General features: G+C 45.0%; 1 protein-coding gene across 1 annotated transcript; it reads right to left on the reverse strand.

The window, feature by feature from the left end:
* Positions 1-6,288: 6,288 nt before the first annotated feature.
* Positions 6,289-21,966, reverse strand: LOC121844542 (NLR family CARD domain-containing protein 3-like). The gene is given in 11 exon segments (XM_042314772.1): positions 6,289-8,857; positions 8,859-9,217; positions 13,110-13,156; positions 13,318-13,491; positions 14,462-14,635; positions 15,120-16,911; positions 18,064-18,286; positions 18,416-18,515; positions 18,773-18,889; positions 21,163-21,261; positions 21,836-21,966. Coding segments are annotated over 11 exon segments (3,327 nt in total). The 5' UTR covers positions 21,883-21,966; the 3' UTR covers positions 6,289-8,662.
* Between the last annotated feature and the right edge of the window lie 534 nt (positions 21,967-22,500).

The raw sequence follows: 22,500 nt of genomic DNA on the forward strand, positions 1-22,500 counted from the left end.
CAAAAAATCAAATCAAATCAAATTTTATTTGTCACATACACATGGTTAGCAGATGTTAATGCGAGTGTAGCGAAATGCTTGTGCTTCTAGTTCCGACAATGCAGTAATAACGAGCAAGTAATCTAACTAACAATTCCAAAAAAAAACTACTGTCTTATACACAGTGTAAGGGGGATAAAGAATATGTACATAAGTGATATATGAATGAGTGATGGTACAGAGCAGCATAGGCAAGATACAGTAGATGATATCGAGTACAGTATATACATATGAGATAAGTATGTAAACCAAGTGGCATAGTTAAAGTGGCTAGTGATACATGTATTACATAGGATGCAGTCGATGATATAGAGCATGCATCAACGTATGCATATGAGATGAACAATGTAGGGTAAGTAACATTATATAAGGCAGCATTGTTTTAGTGTGGCTAGTGATATATTTACATAATTTCCATCAATTCCCATGATTAAAGTGGCTGGAGTAGAGTCAGTGTCATTGACAGTGTGTTGGCAGTAGCCACTCAATGTTAGTGGTGGCTGTTTAACAGTCTGATGGCCTTGAGATAGAAGCTGTTTTTCAGTCTCTCGGTCCCAGCTTTGATGCACCTGTACTGACTCGCCTCTGGATGACAGCGGGGTGAACAGGCAGTGGCTCGGGTGGTTGATGTCCTTGATGATCTTTTATGGCCTTCCTGTAGCATCGGGTGGTGTAGGTGTCCTGGAGGGCAGGTAGTTTGCCCCCGTGATGCGTTGTGCAGACCTCACTACTCCTCTGAGAGCCTTACGGTTGAGGGCGGTGCAGTTGCCATACCAGGCGGTGATACAGGCCCGCCAGATGCTCGATTGTGCATCTGTAGAAGTTTGTGAGTGCTTTTGGTGACAAGCCGAATTTCTTCAGCCTCCTGAGGCTGAAGAGGCGCTGCTGCGCCTTCCCCCACGATGCTGTCTGTGTGAGTGGACCAATTCAGTTTGTCTGTGATGTGTATGCCGAGGAACTTAAAACTTGCTAAATTCTCCTCCACTACTGTTCCATCGATGTGGATGGGGGTGTTCCCTCTGCTGTTTCCTGAAGTCCACAATCATCTCCTTAGTTTTGTTGACGTTGAGTGTGAGGTTATTTTCCTGACACCACACTCCGAGGGCCCTCACCTCCTCCCTGTAGGCCGCCCTCTGTCGTTGTTGGTAATCAAGCCTACCACTGTTGTGCCGTCCCGCAAACTTGATGATTGAGTTGAGGCGTGCATGGCCACGCAGTCGTGGGTGAACAGGGAGTACAGGAGGGGGCTCAGAACGCACCCTTGTGGGGCCCCAGTGTTGAGGATCAGCGGGGAGGAGATGTTGTTGCCTACCCTCACCACCTGGGGCGGCCCGTCAGGAAGTCCAGTACCCAGTTGCACAGGGCGGTGGGTGACCCAGGGTCTCGAGCTTGATGACGAGCTTGAGGGTACTATGGTGTTGAATGCCGAGCTGTAGTCGATGAACAGCATTCCCTTAGCTTTTTTGGGAACAGGAACAATGGTGGCCCTCTTGAAGCATGTGGGAACAGCAGACTGGTATAGGGATTGGTTGAATATGTCCGTAAACACACCGGCCAGCTGGTCTGCGCATGCTCTGAGGGCGCGGCTGGGGATGCCGTCTGGGCCTGCAGCCTTGCGAGGGTTAACACGTTTAAATGTCTTACTCACTTCGGCTGCAGTGAAGGAGAGACCGCATGATTCCGTTGCAGGCCGTGTCAGTGGCACTGTATTGTCCTCAAAGCGGGCAAAAAAGTTATTTAGTCTGCCTGGGAGCAAGACATCCTGGTCCGTGACTGGGCTGGGTTTCTTCCTGTAGTCCGTGATTGACTGTAGACCCTGCCACATACCTCTTGTGTCTGAGCCGTTGAATTGAGTCTCTTTGTCTCTGTACTGGCGCTTAGCTTGTTTGATAGCCTTGCGGAGGGAATAGCTGCACTGTTTGTATTCAGTCATGTTACCAGACACCTTGCCCTGATTAAAAGCAGTGGTTCGTGCCTTCAGTTTCACACGAATGCTGCCATCAATCCACGGTTTCTGGTTAGGGAATGTTTTAATCGTTGCTATGGGAACGACATCTTCAACGCACGTTCTAATGAACTCGCACACCGTATCAGCGTATTCGTCAATGTTGTTGTCTGACGCAATACGAAACATCTCCCAGTCCACGTGATGGAAGCAGTCTTGGAGTGTGGAGTCAGCTTGGTCGGACCAGCGTTGGACAGACCTCAGCGTGGGAGCTTCTTGTTTTAGTTTCTGTCTGTAGGCAGGGATCAACAAAATGGAGTCGTGGTCAGCTTTTCCGAAAGGGGGCGGGGCAGGGCCTTATATGCGTCGCGGAAGTTAGAGTAACAATGATCCAGGGTCTTTCCACCCCTGGTTGCGCAATCAATATGCTGATAAAATTTAGGGAGTCTTGTTTTCAGATTAGCCTTGTTAAAATCCCCAGCTACAATGAATGCAGCCTCCGGATAAATCGTTTCCAGTTTGCAGAGAGTTAAATAAAGTTCGTTCAGAGCCATCGATGTGTCTGCTTGGGGGATATATACGGCTGTGATTATAATCGAAGAGAATTCTCTTGGTAGATAATGCGGTCTACATTTGATTGTGAGGAATTCTAAATCAGGTGAACAGAAGGATTTGAGTTCCTGTATGTTTCCTTCATCACACCATGTCACGTTGGCCATAAGGCATACGCCCCCGCCCGTCTTCTTACCAGAGAGATGTTTGTTTCTGTCGGCGCGATGCGTGGAGAAACCCGCTGGCTGCACCGCTTCGGATTGCGTCTCTCCAGTGAGCCATGTTTCCGTGAAGCAGAGAACGTTACAGTCTCTGATGTCCCTCTGGAATGCTACCCTTGCTCGGATTTCATCAACCTTGTTGTCAAGAGACTGGACATTGGCAAGAAGAATGCTGGGGAGTGGTGCACGATGTGCCCGTCTCCGGAGTCTGACCAGAAGACCGCTTCGTTTCCCTCTTTTTCTGAGTCGTTTTTTTTTTGGTCGCTGCATGTGATCCACTCGGTTACACTGGTTGTAAGGCAGAACTCAGGATCCGCATCGCGAAAAACATATTCTTGGTCGTACTGATGGTGAGTTGACGCTGATCTTATATTCAGTAGTTCTTGTCGGCTGTATGTAAAGAAACCTAAGATGACCTGGGGTACTAGTGTAAGAAATAACACGTAAAAAAACAAAAAACTGCATAGTTTCCTAGGAACGCGAAGCGAGGCGGCCATCTCTGTCGGCGCCGGAAGTAATTAAACTCCCATGTAAATGTAATCACATGTTATCACTTTACCTCTGTTGGTGATATGGGCTTCAAAACGAATCGATCCACATCAGCTTGGTTTGCAAAGTGCTTTTCCCCATGTCTTGGTGACTCATTACTTGATCCAGACTACTTCCTCCTAGGCAAACCAAAAAGTCCATCCGCTGCTACCACCCCTGTTCCATTGTCCTGTAAAGAGATGTCTAATATACCTGGAGACAACTTTATAGTTGTTGGACTCCAGGAAGAGTAGCTGCTGCTTTGTAACAGATGATGGGGATCCCAATAAACAAATAACATGAAAGACTAGTGTAAATTGTTGATGAGGAATTTGTAGCTGAGGTTTGTTTGAGTGACATTTTAAAATCCCTTGAATGGACTTAATTTGGGCCTACGGGGGAGGGGTTAAACAGTTATTGGCATGCTTGAAACAATGTATTTCTTTTCAAAATACATTTATTTTCTCTTCTGATTTGAGCCCAGAATAAAATCATTTCCCTATTGTGCGTAACTATATCCATTCATCATCAGTACAGATAACTCCCGTGATGTCAGAGTTTTTAGTTAAACTGAAAGATAACTTTGAAACAAGACTTGATGAGTTTAGTCTCCCCACAGAGGTGATGCAGTTTGTTAGGGACCCCGTTCTATGCTGATCAAGAGGGGAGACTTCTCTGCAAAAGCCCAACAGGTGCCGACATCACGTGATGAGGGTTCCCTCTACCTAAAGTTCGTAGACATGTCTGTGGGCTGTGCAAAGCTTTGGACTGAGCATATTATTGCAGAATAATTCCCAAACATACAGGTGTCAATGTTTTGTTTTCTCTACAATACAACAATATACAAACAGCACAACTACAGAACAATGTGTGTGTAGATTGTGTGTGTTCGAGTGTGAGTGTGCACGTTTAACTATACTTGTGGGGACCAACTGGGGCATTTTGCTGATACCCACAAGGAAAAAGGTCATTTCTAAGGGGGTTTAAGGTTAGAATTAGAGTTAGGGGTTAAATGTTAGGGTTAGGTTTTGACATGGTCTGCCTTACAGGGATAATTATTTTGGCCCCAGTTTGTCAAGATGTCCCCACACGGGATGTGTGCAAACAGTTCAATGTCCCCATAAGGTCAGGACAACAGTTCAATGTCCCCATAAGGTCAGGACAACAGTTCAATGTCCCCATAAGGTCAGCACAACAGTTCAATGTCCCCATAAGGTCAGGACAACAGTTCAATGTTCCCATAAGGTCAGGACAACAGTTCAATGTCCCCATAAGGTCAGGACAACAGTTCAATGTCCCCATAAGGTCAGGACAACAGTTCAATGTCCCCATAAGGTCGGGACAACAGTTCAATGTCCCCATAAGGTCGGGACAACAGTTCAATATCCCCATAAGGTCAGGACAACAGTTCAATGTTCCCATAAGGTCAGGACAACAGTTCAATGTCCCCATAAGGTCAGCACAACAGTTCAATGTCCCCATAAGGTCAAGACAACAGTTTAATGTCCCCATAAGGTCGGGACAACAGTTCAATGTCCCCATAAGGTCAGCACAACAGTTCAATGTCCCCATAAGGTCAGGACAACAGTTCAATGTCCCCATAAGGTCAGGACAACAGTTCAATGTCCCCATAAGGTCAGGACAACAGTTCAATGTCCCCATAAGGTCAGGACAACAGTTCAATGTCCCCATAAGGTCGGGACAACAGTTCAATGTCCCCATAAGGTCAGGACAACAGTTCAATGTCCCCATAAGGTCAGGACAACAGTTCAATGTCCCCATAAGGTCAGGACAACAGTTCAATGTCCCCATAAGGTCGGGACAACAGTTCAATGTCCCCATAAGTTTGGGACAACAGTTCAATGTCCCCATAAGGTCAGGACAACAGTTCAACGTCCCCATAAGGTCAGGACAACAGTTCAATGTCCCCATAAGGTCAGGACAACAGTTCAATGTCCCCATAAGGTCGGGACAACAGTTCAATGTCCCCATAAGGTCAGGACAACAGTTCAATGTCCCCATAAGGTCAGGACAACAGTTCAATGTCCCCATAAGGTCAGGACAACAGTTCAATGTCCCCATAAGGTCAGGACAACAGTTCAATGTCCCCATAAGGTCAGGACAACAGTTCAATGTCCCCATAAGGTCAGGACAACAGTTCAATGTCCCCATAAGGTCAAGACAACAGTTCAATGTCCCCATAAGGTCCGCAACAATTCATGTTTCTGATTTAATCAACCTGGAATACCAAGTGTGTTGAATTTAGGCAATCCCTGAATTGATCAATTAGGTCAGTTGGTCAGGTTTGTTGCCTAGTTGGATCAAAATCCTGCTGCAGGCTACCTGCTGCACTCCATGAAACGGGTTGACCCCCGGAGGAATGTACATGTTTCCTGGAGACAGGACCAGCTCTGAAACGGGTTGACCCCCGGAGGAATGCACATGTTTCCTGGAGACAGGACCAGCTCTGAAACGGGTTGACCCCCGGAGGAATGCACATGTTTCCTGGAGACAGGACCAGCTCTGAAACGGGTTGATGTGCTGTTTGTATTCTGTTTGTCCTACTGCTGCCTTCTTGACCAGGTCTCCCTAGCCAAAGAGACTGTGTCATAATGTGTGTGTAGATTGTGTGTGATAGAGTGAGTGTGTGTGTGTGTGTGTGTGTGTGTGTGTGTGTGTGTGTGTGTGTGTGTGTGTGTGTGTGTGTGTGTGTGTGTGTGTGTGTGTGTGTGTGTGTGTGTGTGTGTGTGTGTGTGTGTGTGTGTGTGTGTGAGAGAGTGAGTGTGTGTGTGTGAGAGAGTGAGTGTGTGTGAGAGAGTGAGTGTGTGTGTGTGTGTGTGTGTGTGTGTGTGTGTGTGTGTGTGTGTGTGTGTGTGTGTGTGTGTGTGTGTGTGTGTGTGTGTGTGTGTGTGTGTGTGTGAGAGAGTAAGTACCCAGATAATGATAAGATAGATAAACAAAATATAGAAATAATAGCTAACATAAAGAAAATGACAGCATTGCTAGTAATACAAAATCACATATTTATTAAGTATGAACATTCTCCGTGATTAAATAACCTTATGGCTAAAAACAGCTTGAGGGTTACTACAATACATCAGTCAAAACATGAAAACACAACTATGTACAAAACACCATTAATACAGTTGAGGGTTACTACAATACATCAGTCAAAACATGAAAACACAACTACAAAACACCATTAAATACAGTTGGAATGTAGTTAGAACTCAAACTGTTCAAATCAAACAGAAAAACAACTAAATGTTGGATCAACACATTTACATTTCTAGATACTCTACTTTGCTTTTGCATTACCCATACAGCTGTTTAAGGTCATACAAAGGCCGAGTGCCGTATCTGTATTTTAGGGGTCATAGGTCAGATCAGTGGTCATGGTTGATATGCATGGACAAAAAAACTTACTTTAATGCAGTTTTTATCAGATTCGCTGTTTACGTGAACTGCTCTTTGCCTTTGTACCGCAGTATAAAGACCATGGGCACACCTTCCTGAAAACAATGACACCATACTTTGCTGAAATCTGTTCTGCCAGTTAATGTCCTTAAAGACTAGAATGTTCCACTGTGGTTAGTCAAAAACATGACAAGATAGTAACCCTGACTGATGAATGTGTGAACTATCAAACAGATATGTCACATTCTGTTTCATCGATAACTTGTTTCTTGCTTGTATCAGGGCACGTTTATAGGAATCATTTTCTCTAGCTAGAAGTCACATGATTTCATGAAAATGTTTTTCTGCAGCGAGTGTAATGCAAGTCAAGGTCTCCATGGATGAAGGTCAACAATATTTATAACCAGCATTGTTAAAATAACTGCTGTAATTCATATCAGACCATACCAGTTCACACCCTAAAACAAGACAATGTTCAACTGTAGTCCATGAAGAGGTATAAGGATTATGTGCACAGCTATTCTGACATACAATTGCAAACTGCTGCTACACATTTGGTCAAAGATGAGTTCAGACTGAAATCAGGCTTAGTAGTATCTGTTATGTCTTCTGACAGAGTGTCCTGGTTCTATTAGCTTCTGTTATATCTTGTGACAAAGTGTCCTGGTTCTATTAGCTTCTGTTATATCTTCTGACAAAGTGTCCTGGTTCTATTAGCTTCTGTTATATCTTCTGACAAAGTGTCCTGGTTCTATTAGCTTCTGTTATATCTTGTGACAAAGTGTCCTGGTTCTATTAGCTTCTGTTATATCTTGTGACAGTGTCCTGGTTCTATTAGCTTCTGTTATATCTTCTGACAAAGTGTCCTGGTTCTATTAGCTTCTGTTATATCTTCTGACAAAGTGTCCTGGTTCTATTAGCTTCTGTTATATCTTGTGACAAAGTGTCCTGGTTCTATTAGCTTCTGTTATATCTTCTGACAGAGTGTCCTGGTTCTATTAGCTTCTGTTATATCTTCTGACAGTGTCCTGGTTCTATTAGCTTCTGTTATATCTTGTGACAAAGTGTCCTGGTTCTATTAGCTTCTGTTATATCTTCTGACAGAGTGTCCTGGTTCTATTAGCTTCTGTTATATCTTCTGACAGAGTGTCCTGGTTCTATTAGCTTCTGTTATATCTTGTGACAAAGTGTCCTGGTTCTATTAGCTTCTGTTATATCTTCTGACAGAGTGTCCTGGTTCTATTAGCTTCTGTTATATCTTGTGACAAAGTGTCCTGGTTCTATTAGCTTCTGTTATATCTTCTGACAAAGTGTCCTGGTTCTATTAGCTTCTGTTATATCTTGTGACAAAGTGTCCTGGTTCTATTAGCTTCTGTTATATCTTCTGACAGAGTGTCCTGGTTCTATTAGCTTCTGTTATATCTTGTGACAAAGTGTCCTGGTTCTATTACCTTCTGTTATATCTTCTGACAAAGTGTCCTGGTTCTATTAGCTTCTGTTATATCTTGTGACAAAGTGTCCTGGTTCTATTAGCTTCTGTTATATCTTCTGACAAAGAGTCCTGGTTCTATTAGCTTCTGTTATATCTTCTGACAGAGTGTCCTGGTTCTATTAGCTTCTGTTATATCTTCTGACAAAGTGTCCTGGTTCTATTAGCTTCTGTTATATCTTCTGACAAAGTGTCCTGGTTCTATTACCTTCTGTTATATCTTCTGACAAAGTGTCCTGGTTCTATTAGCTTCTGTTATATCTATATATATCCAGTGTGTGTTATTGTGTGTCCAGTTTGTCCAGTGTGTGTTATTGTGTGTCCAGTGTGCGAGTGTGTGTGTCCATTGACACAGAGTTACCATGGTTATTATTTCCAGGAATAAACTGGTCCAAACTGGTGTGTGTGTTCCTCCATGTATTTAAATGTCATATTGTGATCAAACATAAAACACATGATTAGAGTGAAACATCATGTTGTGTTTGACACAGGGACCACCTGACACAGGGACACTGAGGAGGTAACATCATAAACCCTAAACCCTGGATAGAGGGGCTCAGTGAATGTGGTGTAGAATGTGTGCAGGTGGGTCAGTGTGTCAGAGGAGACTCTGTAGAAGGACAGAGTGCCGGCTGGCCAGTCCAGATACACTCCTACTCTGTGGGAGCTGGAGGGGGACGTCTAAGGTAATGTGAGCATTATTGTGCCTGGCATTGTATCTTTTGTCAGAAAAGAACAGACTCCAGGACTTGTCATTGGATCCAATAACACAGTCATTACCCCTTCCTCTCCTGCTGATTCCTTTATATGTCACTCCAATGTCAGCCAATCCCCCACTCCCCTCTACCTCCCAGTAACAGCGCCCAGTCAGACCCTCTCTACACAGCACTTGCTGCCAGACCTCAAATCTGTCCTGGTGATCAGGATACGGTTGTGTCTCCCTGCTACGTGTCACCTTTCTGTTATCCTCAGTCAGAGAGAGGAGTCTGTGTGCTGTGTTTGGGTCCAGTGTGGGATCACAGGCATCTGGTGGATGAAACCAGACACAATGTTAGAAATCATCATCATTCACATTAGAATGTTAACTCCCTGGCGACCTGAATGCTCTCGTTGGCTGGCCCTCACTACATATCCGTCGCCAAACCCACTGGCATTTATAAGTCTTTGCTAGGTAAAGCCTGGCCTTATCTCAGCTCACTGGTCACCATAGCAACACCCACCCGTAGCACGCGCTCCAGCAGGTATATTTCACTGGTCATCCCCAAAGCCAACACTTCCTCTGGTCGCCTTTCCTTCCAGTTCTCTGCTGCCAATGACTGGAACAAATTGCTAAAATCTTTGACGCTGGAGTCTTATATCTCCCTCACTAACTTTAAGCATCAGCTGTCAGAGCAGCTTACCGATCACTGTACCTGCACAGTTGTAAATATCTGTAAATATCACACCCGACTACCTCATCACCCATATTATTACTTACCCTCTTGTTCTTTTGCCCCCCAGTATCTCTCCTTGCACATCATCATCTGCACATCTATCACTCCAGTATTAATGCTAAGTTGTAATTATTTTCACCTCTAGGGCCTATTTATTGCCCACCTCCCCACCTCCCCCCTCCCCACCTCCCCACCTCCCACCTCCCCACCTCCCCACCTCCCTACCTCCCCACCTCCCCACCTCCCCACCTCCCTACCTCCCCACCTCCCCACCTCCCTACCTCCCCCCACCTCCCCACCTCCCTACCTCCCTACCTCCCCCCTACCTCCCTACCTCCCCCACCTCCCTACCTCCCCACCTCCCCACCTCCCCACCCCCACCTCCCCACCTCCCTACCTCCCTCCCCACCTCCCCCCTCCCTACCCCCCCTACCTCCCCACCTCCCCACCTCCCCCCTCCCCACCTCCCCACCTCCCCACCTCCCCACCTCCCCACCTCCCCACCCCACCTCCCCACCTCCCCCCCACCTCCCCACCTCCCTACCTCCCCACCTCCCACCTCCCCACCTCCCCACCTCCCCACCTCCCCACCTCCCTACCTCCCCACCTCCCTACCCTCCCCACCTCCCCACCTCCCACCTCCCCACCACCCCCACCTCCCCACCTCCCCCCTCCCCACCCTCCCCACCTCCCCACCTCCCCACCTCCCCACCTCCCCACCCCCACCTCCCCACCTCCCCACCTCCCCACCTCCCCACCTCCCCACCCTCCCCACCCCACCTCCCCACCTCCCCACCTCCCCACCCCCACCTCCCCACCTCCCCACCTCCCCACCCCACCTCCCCACCTCCCCACCTCCCCACCTCCCCACCTCCCCACCTCCCCACCTCCCCCACCTACCTCCCCACCCCCACCCACCTCCCCACCTCCCCACCTCCCCACCCCCACCTCCCCACCTCCCCACCTCCCCACCTACCTCCCTACCCCCACCTCCCCACCTCCCCCACCTCCCCCCCTACCTCCCCACCTCCCCACCTCCCCACCTCCCCACCTCCCCACCTCCCCACCTCCCCACCTCCCACCTCCCCACCTCCCCACCTCCCCACCTCCCCACCTCCCCACCTCCCCACCTCCCCACCCCCACCTCCCCACCTCCCCACCTCCCCCCACCTCCCCACCTCCCCACCTCCCCACCCCCCCTACCTCCCCACCTCCCCACCTCCCCCTACCTCCCCACCTCCCCACCTCCCCACCTCCCCCCCACCTCCCCACCTCCCACCTCCCCACCTCCCCACCTCCCCACCCCCACCTCCCCACCTCCCCACCTCCCCCACCTCCCCACCTCCCCACCTCCCTACCTCCCCACCTCCCCACCCCACCTCCCCACCTCCCTACCTCCCCACCTCCCCACCTCCCTACCTCCCCACCTCCCCACCTCCCCCACCTCCCCACCTCCCCACCTCCCACCTCCCCACCTCCCCCCACCTCCCCACCTCCCCACCTCCCCACCTCCCCACCTCCCCACCTCCCTACCTCCCCCACCTCCCCACCTCCCCCCTCCCCACCTCCCCACCTCCCCCACCTCCCCTACCTCCCCACCTCCCCACCTCCCACCTCCCCACCTCCCCACCTCCCCACCTCCCACCTCCCTCCCCACCTCCCTACCTCCCCACCTCCCTACCTCCCCACCTCCCCTCCCCACCTCCCCACCTCCCCACCTCCCTACCTCCCCACCTCCCCACCTCCCCACCCCCACCTCCCCCTCCCCACCCCCACCTCCCCACCTCCCCACCTCCCCCACCTCCCCACCTCCCCACCTCCCACCTCCCTACCTCCCTACCTCCCCACCTCCCCACCTCCCCACCTCCCCACCTCCCCACCTCCCCACCTCCCTACCTCCCCACCTCCCCCCACCTCCCCACCTCCCCTACCTCCCACCTCCCCACCTCCCCACCTCCCCACCTCCCTACCTCCCCACCTCCCACCTCCCCTACCTCCCCACCTCCCCACCTCCCCACCTCCCTACCTCCCACCTCCCTACCCCCTCCACCCTCCCCACCTCCCTACCTCCCTACCTCCCTACCTCCCCACCTCCCCCCACCTCCCCACCTCCCCACCTCCCCTACCTCCCCACCTCCCCACCTCCCCACCTCCCCACCTCCCCACCTCCCACCTCCCCACCTCCCCCACCTCCCCACCTCCCCACCTCCCCACCTCCCCACCTCCCCACCTCCCTACCTCCCACCTCCCCACCTCCCTACCTCCCTACCTCCCCACCTCCCTACCTCCCTACCTCCCCACCTCCCCACCTCCCCACCTCCCCACCTCCCCACCTCCCTACCTCCCCACCTCCCTACCTCCCCACCTCCCACCTCCCCCTCCCCACCCACCCCCACCTCCCCACCTCCCCACCTCCCCACCTCCCCTCCCCACCTCCCACCTCCCCCCCACCCCCACCCCACCTCCCCACCTCCCCACCTCCCCACCTCCCTACCTCCCTACCTCCCTACCTCCCTACCTCCCCACCTCCCCACCTCCCCCCACCTCCCCACCTCCCCACCTCCCCACCCCCACCTCCCCACCTCCCCACCTCCCCACCTCCCCACCTCCCCACCTCCCACCTCCCCACCTCCCTACCTCCCCACCTCCCCTACCTCCCCACCCCCACCTCCCCACCTCCCCACCTCCCCACCTCCCTACCTCCCCACCTCCCTACCTCCCCACCTCCCCACCTCCCCACCTCCCCACCTCCCTACCTCCCCACCTCCCCACCTCCCCACCTCCCCACCTCCCCACCTCCCCACCTCCCTACTCTTCGACACACTGTACACTGTTTCTATGTTTCTTTTCCTTTGTGTTATTGACTGTACATTTGTTTATGTGTAACTCTGTGTGGTTGTTTTTGTCACACTGCTTTGCTTTATCTTGGCCAGGTCGCAGATGTAAATGAGAACTTGTTCTCAACTGGCCGACCTGGTTAATAAATAAAGGTGGAATAAGAAATACAAATGATGTTTTTGACTTTGAATAATAATAATAACTTTAAATAAAGGTGAAATAAAAAGAAGAAAAAAAATCACTAATTAATTTAATGTTTCTAGGTATCAACAGGAGAAGTTAAGGTAACTTGAGACTTGTTGAATGGTCATATGTTATACTGTATGGTAATGTAAAACACACTTATTCACATTGATTACATACACACACACACACACACACACATCCTGAACACACACACACATCCTGAACACACACACACCTGTATGCATGCATAAACACACATTTCTAGCGTAACACAAACACACCACACACATACACACACACTGCCAAAGCTACTCTTTCTAAACTTTGGTGTCCCTGATTTCTGCTTCTGTAGAACTACAGATTGTATGTAATATGACCAAGTAAGTAATGATGGTGGTCTTTGACTTAACTTGAATTAAGACTTATTCTTAGTCATATTCTTCACAGTAGTCAACACTCACATTTTCTAAGGCCAGGTTTCATTGCGTACTCTCCACCATGTTCCACACTGTAGCGGTAAGCAGGAGAACAGACAGTCATTGAGTGACACACGTGAACACACACACACAGCATATAACTTTGTCCAAGTGGTGGTAAGAATGTTTGTCTTAACAGGCCTGATAACTCAAACATGCCTGATATGAACATTGACATAAACCCTCTACATACTTGAGTTTCTCCAGTCTGCAGTGTGGATCCTCCAGTCCAGCAGAGAGCAGTCTGACTCCTGAGTCTCCTGGGTGATTGTAGCTCAGGTCCAGCTCTCTCAGGTGTGAGGGGTTTGACCTCAGAGCTGAGACCAGAGAAGCACAGCCTTCCTCTGTGACTAGACAGCCTGACAGCCTGCAAAGAGTCAAATCATATTAAAACCACACTGCTATTCTTTAGTGGTGAAAATAGTGGCAGTATATTTCTTCAATATATTCAGATATATCAATGTCCAGCAACCTTTCATATCTATTCGTAAATTAATGTATATAATTTTTTGAAATTACAAAAAATCAAAGTATGGCTTGTAGAGAGAAAAATATAAAGTCCAAATATTTGAGTAGACTGACCAGACCAGTTTAAAAGCAGTATCAGTCAAAAGACATACAGTGAGGTATCAGATTTAGATTGTACTGAGTACACAGTCCACACCATATATATATTGACAGTGAAGCTAACATTTTAAATGTGCCTCCAGCACTCCAGAATTTTTGGATTTGAGATCAAATGTTTTATTTAAAGTGACAGTATATAATGTCTTCTTCAATTTCAGGGTATTATTTTATACATGTCTGTTTCACGTTTAGAAAATGAAAAGCAATTCATGTATCTAGTCCCCCTATCTGAAGAAGTCATAAGTATTCTGGCCAATTAACTTATAGTCTATTAAAGTAGTCAAAAGATTAGTATTTGGTCTCATATTCCTTCGTGACAATGACTACATCAAGCTTGTCACTGCCATGATTAAGAAAGATCATGAATGAATCATTAATAATAAAGAGTGAGAGAGTTACAGAGGCTACAACAAAACATACTAACCTCTCACCATTAACCTCTAATTAAAGGTGACATTCTAACCTCTCACCATTAACCTCTAATTAAAGGTGACATTCTGTACTGTCACCTAATATGAAACTCTTTTCTAAAATCCAAAATACTGGAGCATAGCAGCAAATTTAAACCTGTAAACTTCACTGTAAACACACATATGATGTGGACTATGTGTGCCTGGTAAACACATATGATGTGGACTATGTGTCTCTGGTAAACACATGTGGATCTGGTGAACAGTTATCACTTGTTGACCAACTACAGGAATACTGACCTCAGAGTCTCCAGTTTACAGTGGGGATTCCCCAGTCCAGCAGAGAGCAGCTTCACTCCTGAATCCTTCAGGTCATTGTTACTCAGATCCAGCTCTCTCAGGTGTGAGGGGTTTGACTTCAGAGCTGAGACCAGAGAAGCACAGCCTTTGTCCGTGACTCCACAGCCTGACAGCCTGATAAAGAGATCATCATGATTTCACAAACACACTGTTCATTTAACACCAGTAGTGTAGAAGGACAATGGCAGATGCTTTTGGTTTATTCTCCCAAACAACATATAGATTAATCTTTAATCTCCTAGAAATGTATGGTCACATTGTTGTAATATTTCTGTTGTGGAGAAATGACCGAGCAGGAGACGGGAGTACAGTTAGTTTTCGTTTAGTCAAAACCCCTCGTGCTCTACAGTTCCCGGCACCCCAGTGTGCATGTGCATTTCCTATTAGGTGTAGTAACGTAACACTGCCGTAATGCATTACTGCTTAGTAACAGCACAGTAACTAACATAAACAGATGTAGATCCCAGATACTACAATTGTTATACTAATGTGAACAGCAATGCACTGAGTAAATATGTTTTTCAACAATTCATATTTTTCTCTAAACTGAATATTTCTTCCTGATGATTAGTACTTAAATGTCATTTGATGTACTCACAGAGCAGCTCTGGAGGCTTTGACCACTGGCAGCAGCCTCAGAAGACCTTCCTCTGATCTGGAGTATTTCTTCAAGTCAAACACTTCCAGCTCCTTTTCTGAAGTCAGCAACACAAAGACCAGAGCTGACCACTGTGCATGTGACAGTTTGGCTTCTGACAGACTTCCTGATCTCAGGTAGCGTTGGATCTCCTCCACTAGAGAATGGTCATTAAGTTCATTCAGACAGTGGAACAGATTGATGCACCTCTCTGGAGAGGGATTCTCCCTGATCTTCTCCTTGATGTACTTGACTGTTTCTTCATGGCTCTGTGAGCTGCTTCTTGTCTTTGTCAGTAGACCTCGTAAGTGCTTCTGATTGGACTCCAGTGAGAGGCCCAGAAGGAAGCGGAGGAAAAGGTCCAGGTTTCCCGTCTCACTTTGTAAGGCTTCATCCACAGCACTCTTGTAGAAAGTAACTTCAGGCTTGTTTCTGAACAGCGCAAAAAAGTTCCTGGACGTTGATTGAGGTTCGGCCATTAGATTCTCATTGTTGTTGCTGAATGAAAGGAACACATATACAGCAGCCAGAAACTCCTGAATGCTCAGATGCACGAAGCAGTACACATTGTCCTGGTACAGCCCACATTCCTCTTTAAAGAGCTGTGTGCACAATCCTGAGTACACTGAGGCTTCATTGACATCAATGCCAGCCTCTTTCAGGTCTTCTTCATAGAAAATCAGATTGCCCTTGACAAGCTGTTGAAAAGCCAGTTTTCCCAGTGACAGAATGCTCTCTTTATTCCAGTCTGGACCTGTCTCTTCTTTCCCAAGATACTTTTCATTCTTCTGTTTGGTATGAAACACCAGAAGGTGTGTGTACATCTCAGTCAGACTCTTTGGCACCTCTTCTCTCTTATGTTTCAGTATGTGTTCAAGGACTGTTGCAGAAATCCAACAGAAGACTGGAATGTGGCACATGATGTGGAGGCTCCTTGATGCCTTTATGTGTGAGATGAATCTGCTGGCCAGGTCCTCATCACTGAATCTCTTCCTGAAGTACTCCTCCTTCTGTGGGTCATTGAACCCTCGTACCTCTGTCACCTGGTCAACACACTCTGAAGGGATCTTATTGGCTGCTGCAGGTCGGGTAGTTATCCAGAGGAGAGCAGAGGGAAGCAGGTTTCCCTTGATGAGATTTGTCAGCAGAACATCCACTGAGGTTGACTTTGTGACGTCACAACATATTTTGTTCTTCTGGAAGTCTAGGGGCAGTCGGCACTCATCCAGACCATCAAATATGAACAGAACTTTGTGCTTGTCGTAGTTGGAAATTCTTGATTCTTTGGTTTCCATTGAGAAGTGGTTGAGAAGTTCAATCAAAGTGTGTTTGTCCTCTTTCATCAAATTCAGCTCCCGAAAAGGGAATGAAAAAACAAATTGGACATCCTGATTTGCTTTTCCTTCAGCCCAGTCCAGAATGAACTTCTGCACAGAGACTGTTTTTCCAATGCCAGCGACTCCCTTTGTCAGCACAGTTCTGATAGGTTTGTCTTGTCCAGTTAAGGGTTTGAAGATGTTGTTACATTTGATTGCAGTCTCTGGTCTTGCTTGTTTCCTGGTTGTTGTCTCAATCTGTCTCAGCTCATGTTCATTATTGACCTCTCCTGTTCCACCCTCTGTGATGTAGAGCTCTGTGTAGATCTTATTGAGAAGTGTTGGGTTTCCTTGTTTAGCGATCCCCTCAAATACACATTGAAACTTCTTCTTTAGATGAGATTTGAGTTCACGTTGGCAAATCACAGCAAGCTCATCTGAATGAAGAAATAACACAGAGGATATTAATATTACGTCTGTTTTAATGCCTACAGTGTTGTTGGACTGTTATAAAGTTATATATTATAATAATGTTTTCCCTTATAAATGTGTACATGATTTCATAATGCATTACACGCTGGAGTGACTGATTATATTATTATTATTATTATTATTATTATTGATGGTATCATTAATGTTGTGTAACAACTTTCCTCTTCCTCTTCCGAGGAGGAGTAGCAAGGATCGGACCAATACGCAGCGTGGTAAGTGTTCATCTTGGTTTTTAATAAGAACAAAACAATAAACGACAACGTGAAAAAACAAAACCTAAACAACCACGGAAAATAAACACGAAACACAAAAGGAGAGGTCAACTAACGACCTCTGAGTGAGAACCATACCAGGCCAAACACAGAAACACTACATAGAAAACGGAACATAGACAACCCACCCAACTCACGCCCTGACCAAACTAAAAGAAAGACATAACAAAGGAACTAAGGTCAGAATGTGACATGTTCTCTCTCTCTCTCTCTCTCTCTCTCTCTCTCTGTCTCTGTCTCTCTCTGTCTCTCTCTGTCTCTCTCTGTCTCTCTCTCTCTCTCTCTCTCTCTCTCTCTCTCTCTCTCTCTCTCTCTCCTCGTCTCTCTCTCTCTCTCTCTCTCTCTCTCTCTCTCTCTCTCTCTCTCTCTCTCCTCGTCTCTCTCTCTCTGTCTCTCTCTCTCTCTCTCTCTCTCTCTCTCCTCGTCTCTCTCTCTCCTCTGTCTCTCTCTCTCTCTCTGTCTCTCTCTCTCTCTCTCTCTCTCTCTCTCTCTCTCTCTCTCTCTCTCTCTCTCTCCTCGTCTCTCTCTCTCTCTCTCTCTGTCTCTCTCTCTCTCTCTCTCTCTCTCTCTCTCTCTCTCTCTGTCTCTCTCTGTCTCTCTCTCTCTCTCTCTCTCTCTCTCTCTCTCTCTCTCTCTCTCTCTCTCTCTCCTCGTCTCTCTGTCTAAATTAATCACCACAACACATCGCTGCTGCTACTTGATGAGGTCACTAAAAGTGTTGTATTAAGGCTTCTACAATATCATTGAGTTACAAAGCTATTTTGAGCTACAACTTTTAAATGTTTGTTGTAAAACAGCATTCAGCATGAGGCAGACAGCTCTTACTTTTCTCCAGTGTGTCAGCAAGCTCCTTCTGGTTCATTTTCCTCAGGACGTGCAGTGTGATCTTCAGAGCCCCCTCTCTGGCACTGCTCTCCTGCTTCTCATCTTCAGCATCCACCACTTCCTGCTTCTGACTCTCAAAGCCTTGTGGGAGTTCTGGACTAAGAATCCTCTTGAACCTCTTCAGCTCGTTCTTCATAAATGTGATAATATTCTCTTCAAGCAACTGAAATAAATGAAGTAAATTAGTTAAACAAGAGAATAAATACTTTCTCATGAACACATTAATGAATGATTGACAGATCAACTTTACTTGAGGTAAACAAAAACAAATGTACATAACAGGACCACATACACTGAATATAGAGGCCAGGTCTGTTTGATGACTCTGGGAAGACTGACCACTGAGAATCTCTGACTCTGATCTCTTCTGTTGGTTTCTGGGGACAAAACATCTGAGGAGTATATATATATAGCCATATATATATATATATATACATACAAACACACACACACACACACACACACACACACACACACACACACACACACACACACACACACTCAGGGAGGGAATGTTGTGTTTACATGAAAATGGAAGAAAAGGATAACCCTATGGATTATGAAACAACAAAAATAAATGGGAAGATTGGAGAGGAGAAATGACTAGAGACAGTGTTGTTTAACTCACTGACCCATGAGTTTTTCTTACCTTTGTTTCAGAGAAAAGTCTCCCTCTCTAAACTTTATAGGTGCACCCATAGACCGGTCACTCTTCATGGACACACAGCTGGGCACAGGGGAGGCTGGTCTCTCCTGCTTGATTGGACTTCAACACAACAGAGACAAACATTCCATCTCTCATCTACTCTGAGCTCAGATGGGGAATCATAAGAAGAGTTTCATTCCAAAACGCTATATATCCACTTTCAGAAATGTTGGTAAATTAGCGTTTATAGTTCAAAGAAATTATGAAAGGTGTGTTTTATCACTGTCTAATTATGGGGTTGGTCAATGGCAGACATGTGTTTGTTTGAAATCTATCACTTGATGGTTTCATTTCAGAGAGACAAATATTCATGTTATTTTGTTGTTAAAATCGAGATATCTGCCTCAGTGCCAGGTTATACACAGTAATAATATATATCTACCTCAGTGCCAGGTTATACACAGTAATAATATATATCTGCCTCAGTGCCAGGTTATACACAGTAATAATATATATCTGCCTCAGTGCCAGGTTATACACAGTAATAATATATATCTGCCTCAGTGCTAGGTTATACACAGTAATAATATATATCTGCCTCAGTGCCAGGTTATACACAGTAATAATATATATCTGCCTCAGTGCCAGGTTATACACAGTAATAATATATATCTGCCTCAGTGCCAGGTTATACACAGTAATAATATATATCTGCCTCAGTGCCAGGTTATACACAGTAATAATATATATCTGCCTCAGTGCCAGGTTATACACAGTAATAATATATATCTGCCTCAGTGCCAGGTTATACACAGTAATAATATATATCTGCCTCAGTGCCAGGTTATACACAGTAATAATATATATCTGCCTCAGTGCCAGGTTATACACAGTAATAATATATATCTGCCTCAGTGCCAGGTTATACACAGTAATAATATATATCTGCCTCAGTGCCAGGTTATACACAGTAATAATATATATCTGCCTCAGTGCCAGGTTATACACAGTAATAATATATATCTGCCTCAGTGCCAGGTTATACACAGTAATAATATATATCTGCCTCAGTCTCAGAGAAATAAATTGCACTGCTAGGTTTTACACAGTAATAATATATATCTGACTCAGTCTCAGAGAAATAAATAGCACTGCAGGTTTTACACAGTAATAATATATATCTGCCTCAGTCTCAGAGAAATAAATTGCACTGCTAGGTTTTACACAGTAATAATATATATCTGACTCAGTCTCAGAGAAATAAATAGCACTGTCAGGTTTTACACAGTAATAATATATATCTGACTCAGTCTCAGAGAAATCAGTAGTACTGCTAGGTTTTACATAGTAATAATATATATCTGACTCACTCTCAGAGAAATAAATAGCACTGCCAGGTTTAACGCAGTCAAATGTAAATAAATAACTAATAACTATCTAAAATGTTTTCAGTAATAACTTCTATAATGTTTACAGTAATAACATCTATAATGTTTACAGTAATAACATCTATAATGTTTACAGTAATAACATCTATAATGTTTACAGTAATAACATCTATAATGTTTACAGTAATAACATCTATAACGTTTTCAGTAATAACATCTACAATGTTTACAGTAATAACATCTATAATGTTTACAGTAATAACATCTATAATATTTACAGTAATAACATCTATAATGTTTACAGTAATGACATCTATAATGTTTACAGTAATGACATCTATAATGTTTACAGTAATGACATCTATAATGTTTACAGTAATAACATCTATAATGTTTACAGTAATGACATCTATAATGTTTACAGTAATGGCATCTATAATGTTTACAGTAATGACATCTATAATGTTTACAGTAATAACATCTATAATGTTTACAGTAATGACATCTATAATGTTTACAGTAATGACATCTATAATGTTTACAGTAATGACTATTACCCATCATGAGCTATTTTAATCCCGCCCCTCTGCTCCTCTCAGCCCAGTCCACCTGTCTCTGTAGAACATTCTCTTGATTTCCACCTGACATATATTATTCAACTGTGTTGTGAGTCTTACATGCATTTTAACCTTTCTAGTCTCATAGTATCCACATACTGTCAGTTAAATATACAGATTTTTCAAACGAGTATAATTCTATTGTTGATTGACTGACGATGTCTTTCCAAATCCCCCAGCACTGCTATTTCTAAAGATCATTTTAAACTAATATTGTGACTTTTCAACCGTTCCTATTTCCCTGTAAATTATATTCTTAGCTAAAAATGTTACAGACACATGAAGGTACCTATAAGCGATCATTTCTGATGATTTTTTTTTTAAATGTGAATTTTGGGGGGATTTAATGATTTAGAAATAAAGTTCTTAAACGACACTGTCATCTCACCTCTTGGCTTTGGTGTCATGTCCCCCAGAGAGTCTCATTTTAGAGACAGGATCCCCCTCCTCTTTCTCCCCAGAGAGACTCATTTCAGAGCACTGACCCCTAAACAGAGATCCAACATGTTGGTTGTGGTTAACACAGTGACAAATAATTTTTGAATGTCAATTGTTCTCTTTTATTCATTATCTCTTAGAAATAAAACATTTACTAACAGACACATCCAAACAGTCAGGTGATTTAATGCATCACATGAACATGTAGTGGTGACTGATATGTTTCACCTCTTCTCCATGTAGAGAAACTATTGATAATAACAATATAATAATAATAATAAATTCTCACTCTCTTTTAATCATTTCACTCATTCTAGTGTGTTTCTTTGTTCAACAGGTATGCTATTATTGAATTTAATTCATAATAACAATGTTAAGAAAAGTATTTGCGGTTTCATACCAAATTACACAAGAAGCAGGAGCTCAACTCTAATTTTAAAAAACAACAAATGTTTTGATATTCTGTCAGATGATTTAGAACTATGACACATTAACATTTTTACAAATGGTAAAATAACCAGATATACGAATCCTACAATACGATATATGAACAATATGTTTTTTACATTTGACTTGCCTACGCCCCAGTTAGCGCCATTTTGTACGATTGAACTGTCACGTACCTGTCCCAGGTGAAATGGACTGTTAGATCTGAGTGTTTAACTGTCATTCACTATACTGAAATAACACCATTAATGTCCCTACACACTTTACAATAATCCCTGGGAAGATATTATCCGTTCTGTTGAGAGAGCACCTTCCTGATGACAAGTGGCTCTGTATCTATGTTCTATGTACAATAATATCTGGTCAAAGTCTAGTGACGCAACACCATAATATATCATAAACGTAGCAGCAGTTTAACCTTTGGCCAGTAAAGGCCATGGCATATTATAACATGTAGAATCATTATGATGGATCCAGTTTCAACATATCTCCAACTTTGAAGTATACAGTGGGGTCACAAATTATTGACACTCTTGACACCCTCAAACCAACTATTAGTGTCCTGATTCAGATCTGTTCAAACCAACTCTTCTGATTGTCATTGTCATTCAATGTATATCTAAAGTTGGCAAAAACACACACAGATCTGGGACCAGACTAATGTACAGTGCCTTGCGAAAGTATTCGGCCCCCTTGAACTTTGCGACCTTTTGCCACATTTCAGGCTTCAAACATAAAGATATAAAACTGTATTTTTTTGTGAAGAATCAACAAGTGGGACACAATCATAAAGTGGAAGGACATTTATTGGATATTTCAAACTTTTTAAACACATCAAAAA

Source organism: Oncorhynchus tshawytscha, unplaced genomic scaffold (genome assembly GCF_018296145.1).
Source record: "Oncorhynchus tshawytscha isolate Ot180627B unplaced genomic scaffold, Otsh_v2.0 Un_contig_2830_pilon_pilon, whole genome shotgun sequence".
Classification (NCBI taxonomy): Eukaryota; Metazoa; Chordata; class Actinopteri; order Salmoniformes; family Salmonidae; genus Oncorhynchus; species Oncorhynchus tshawytscha.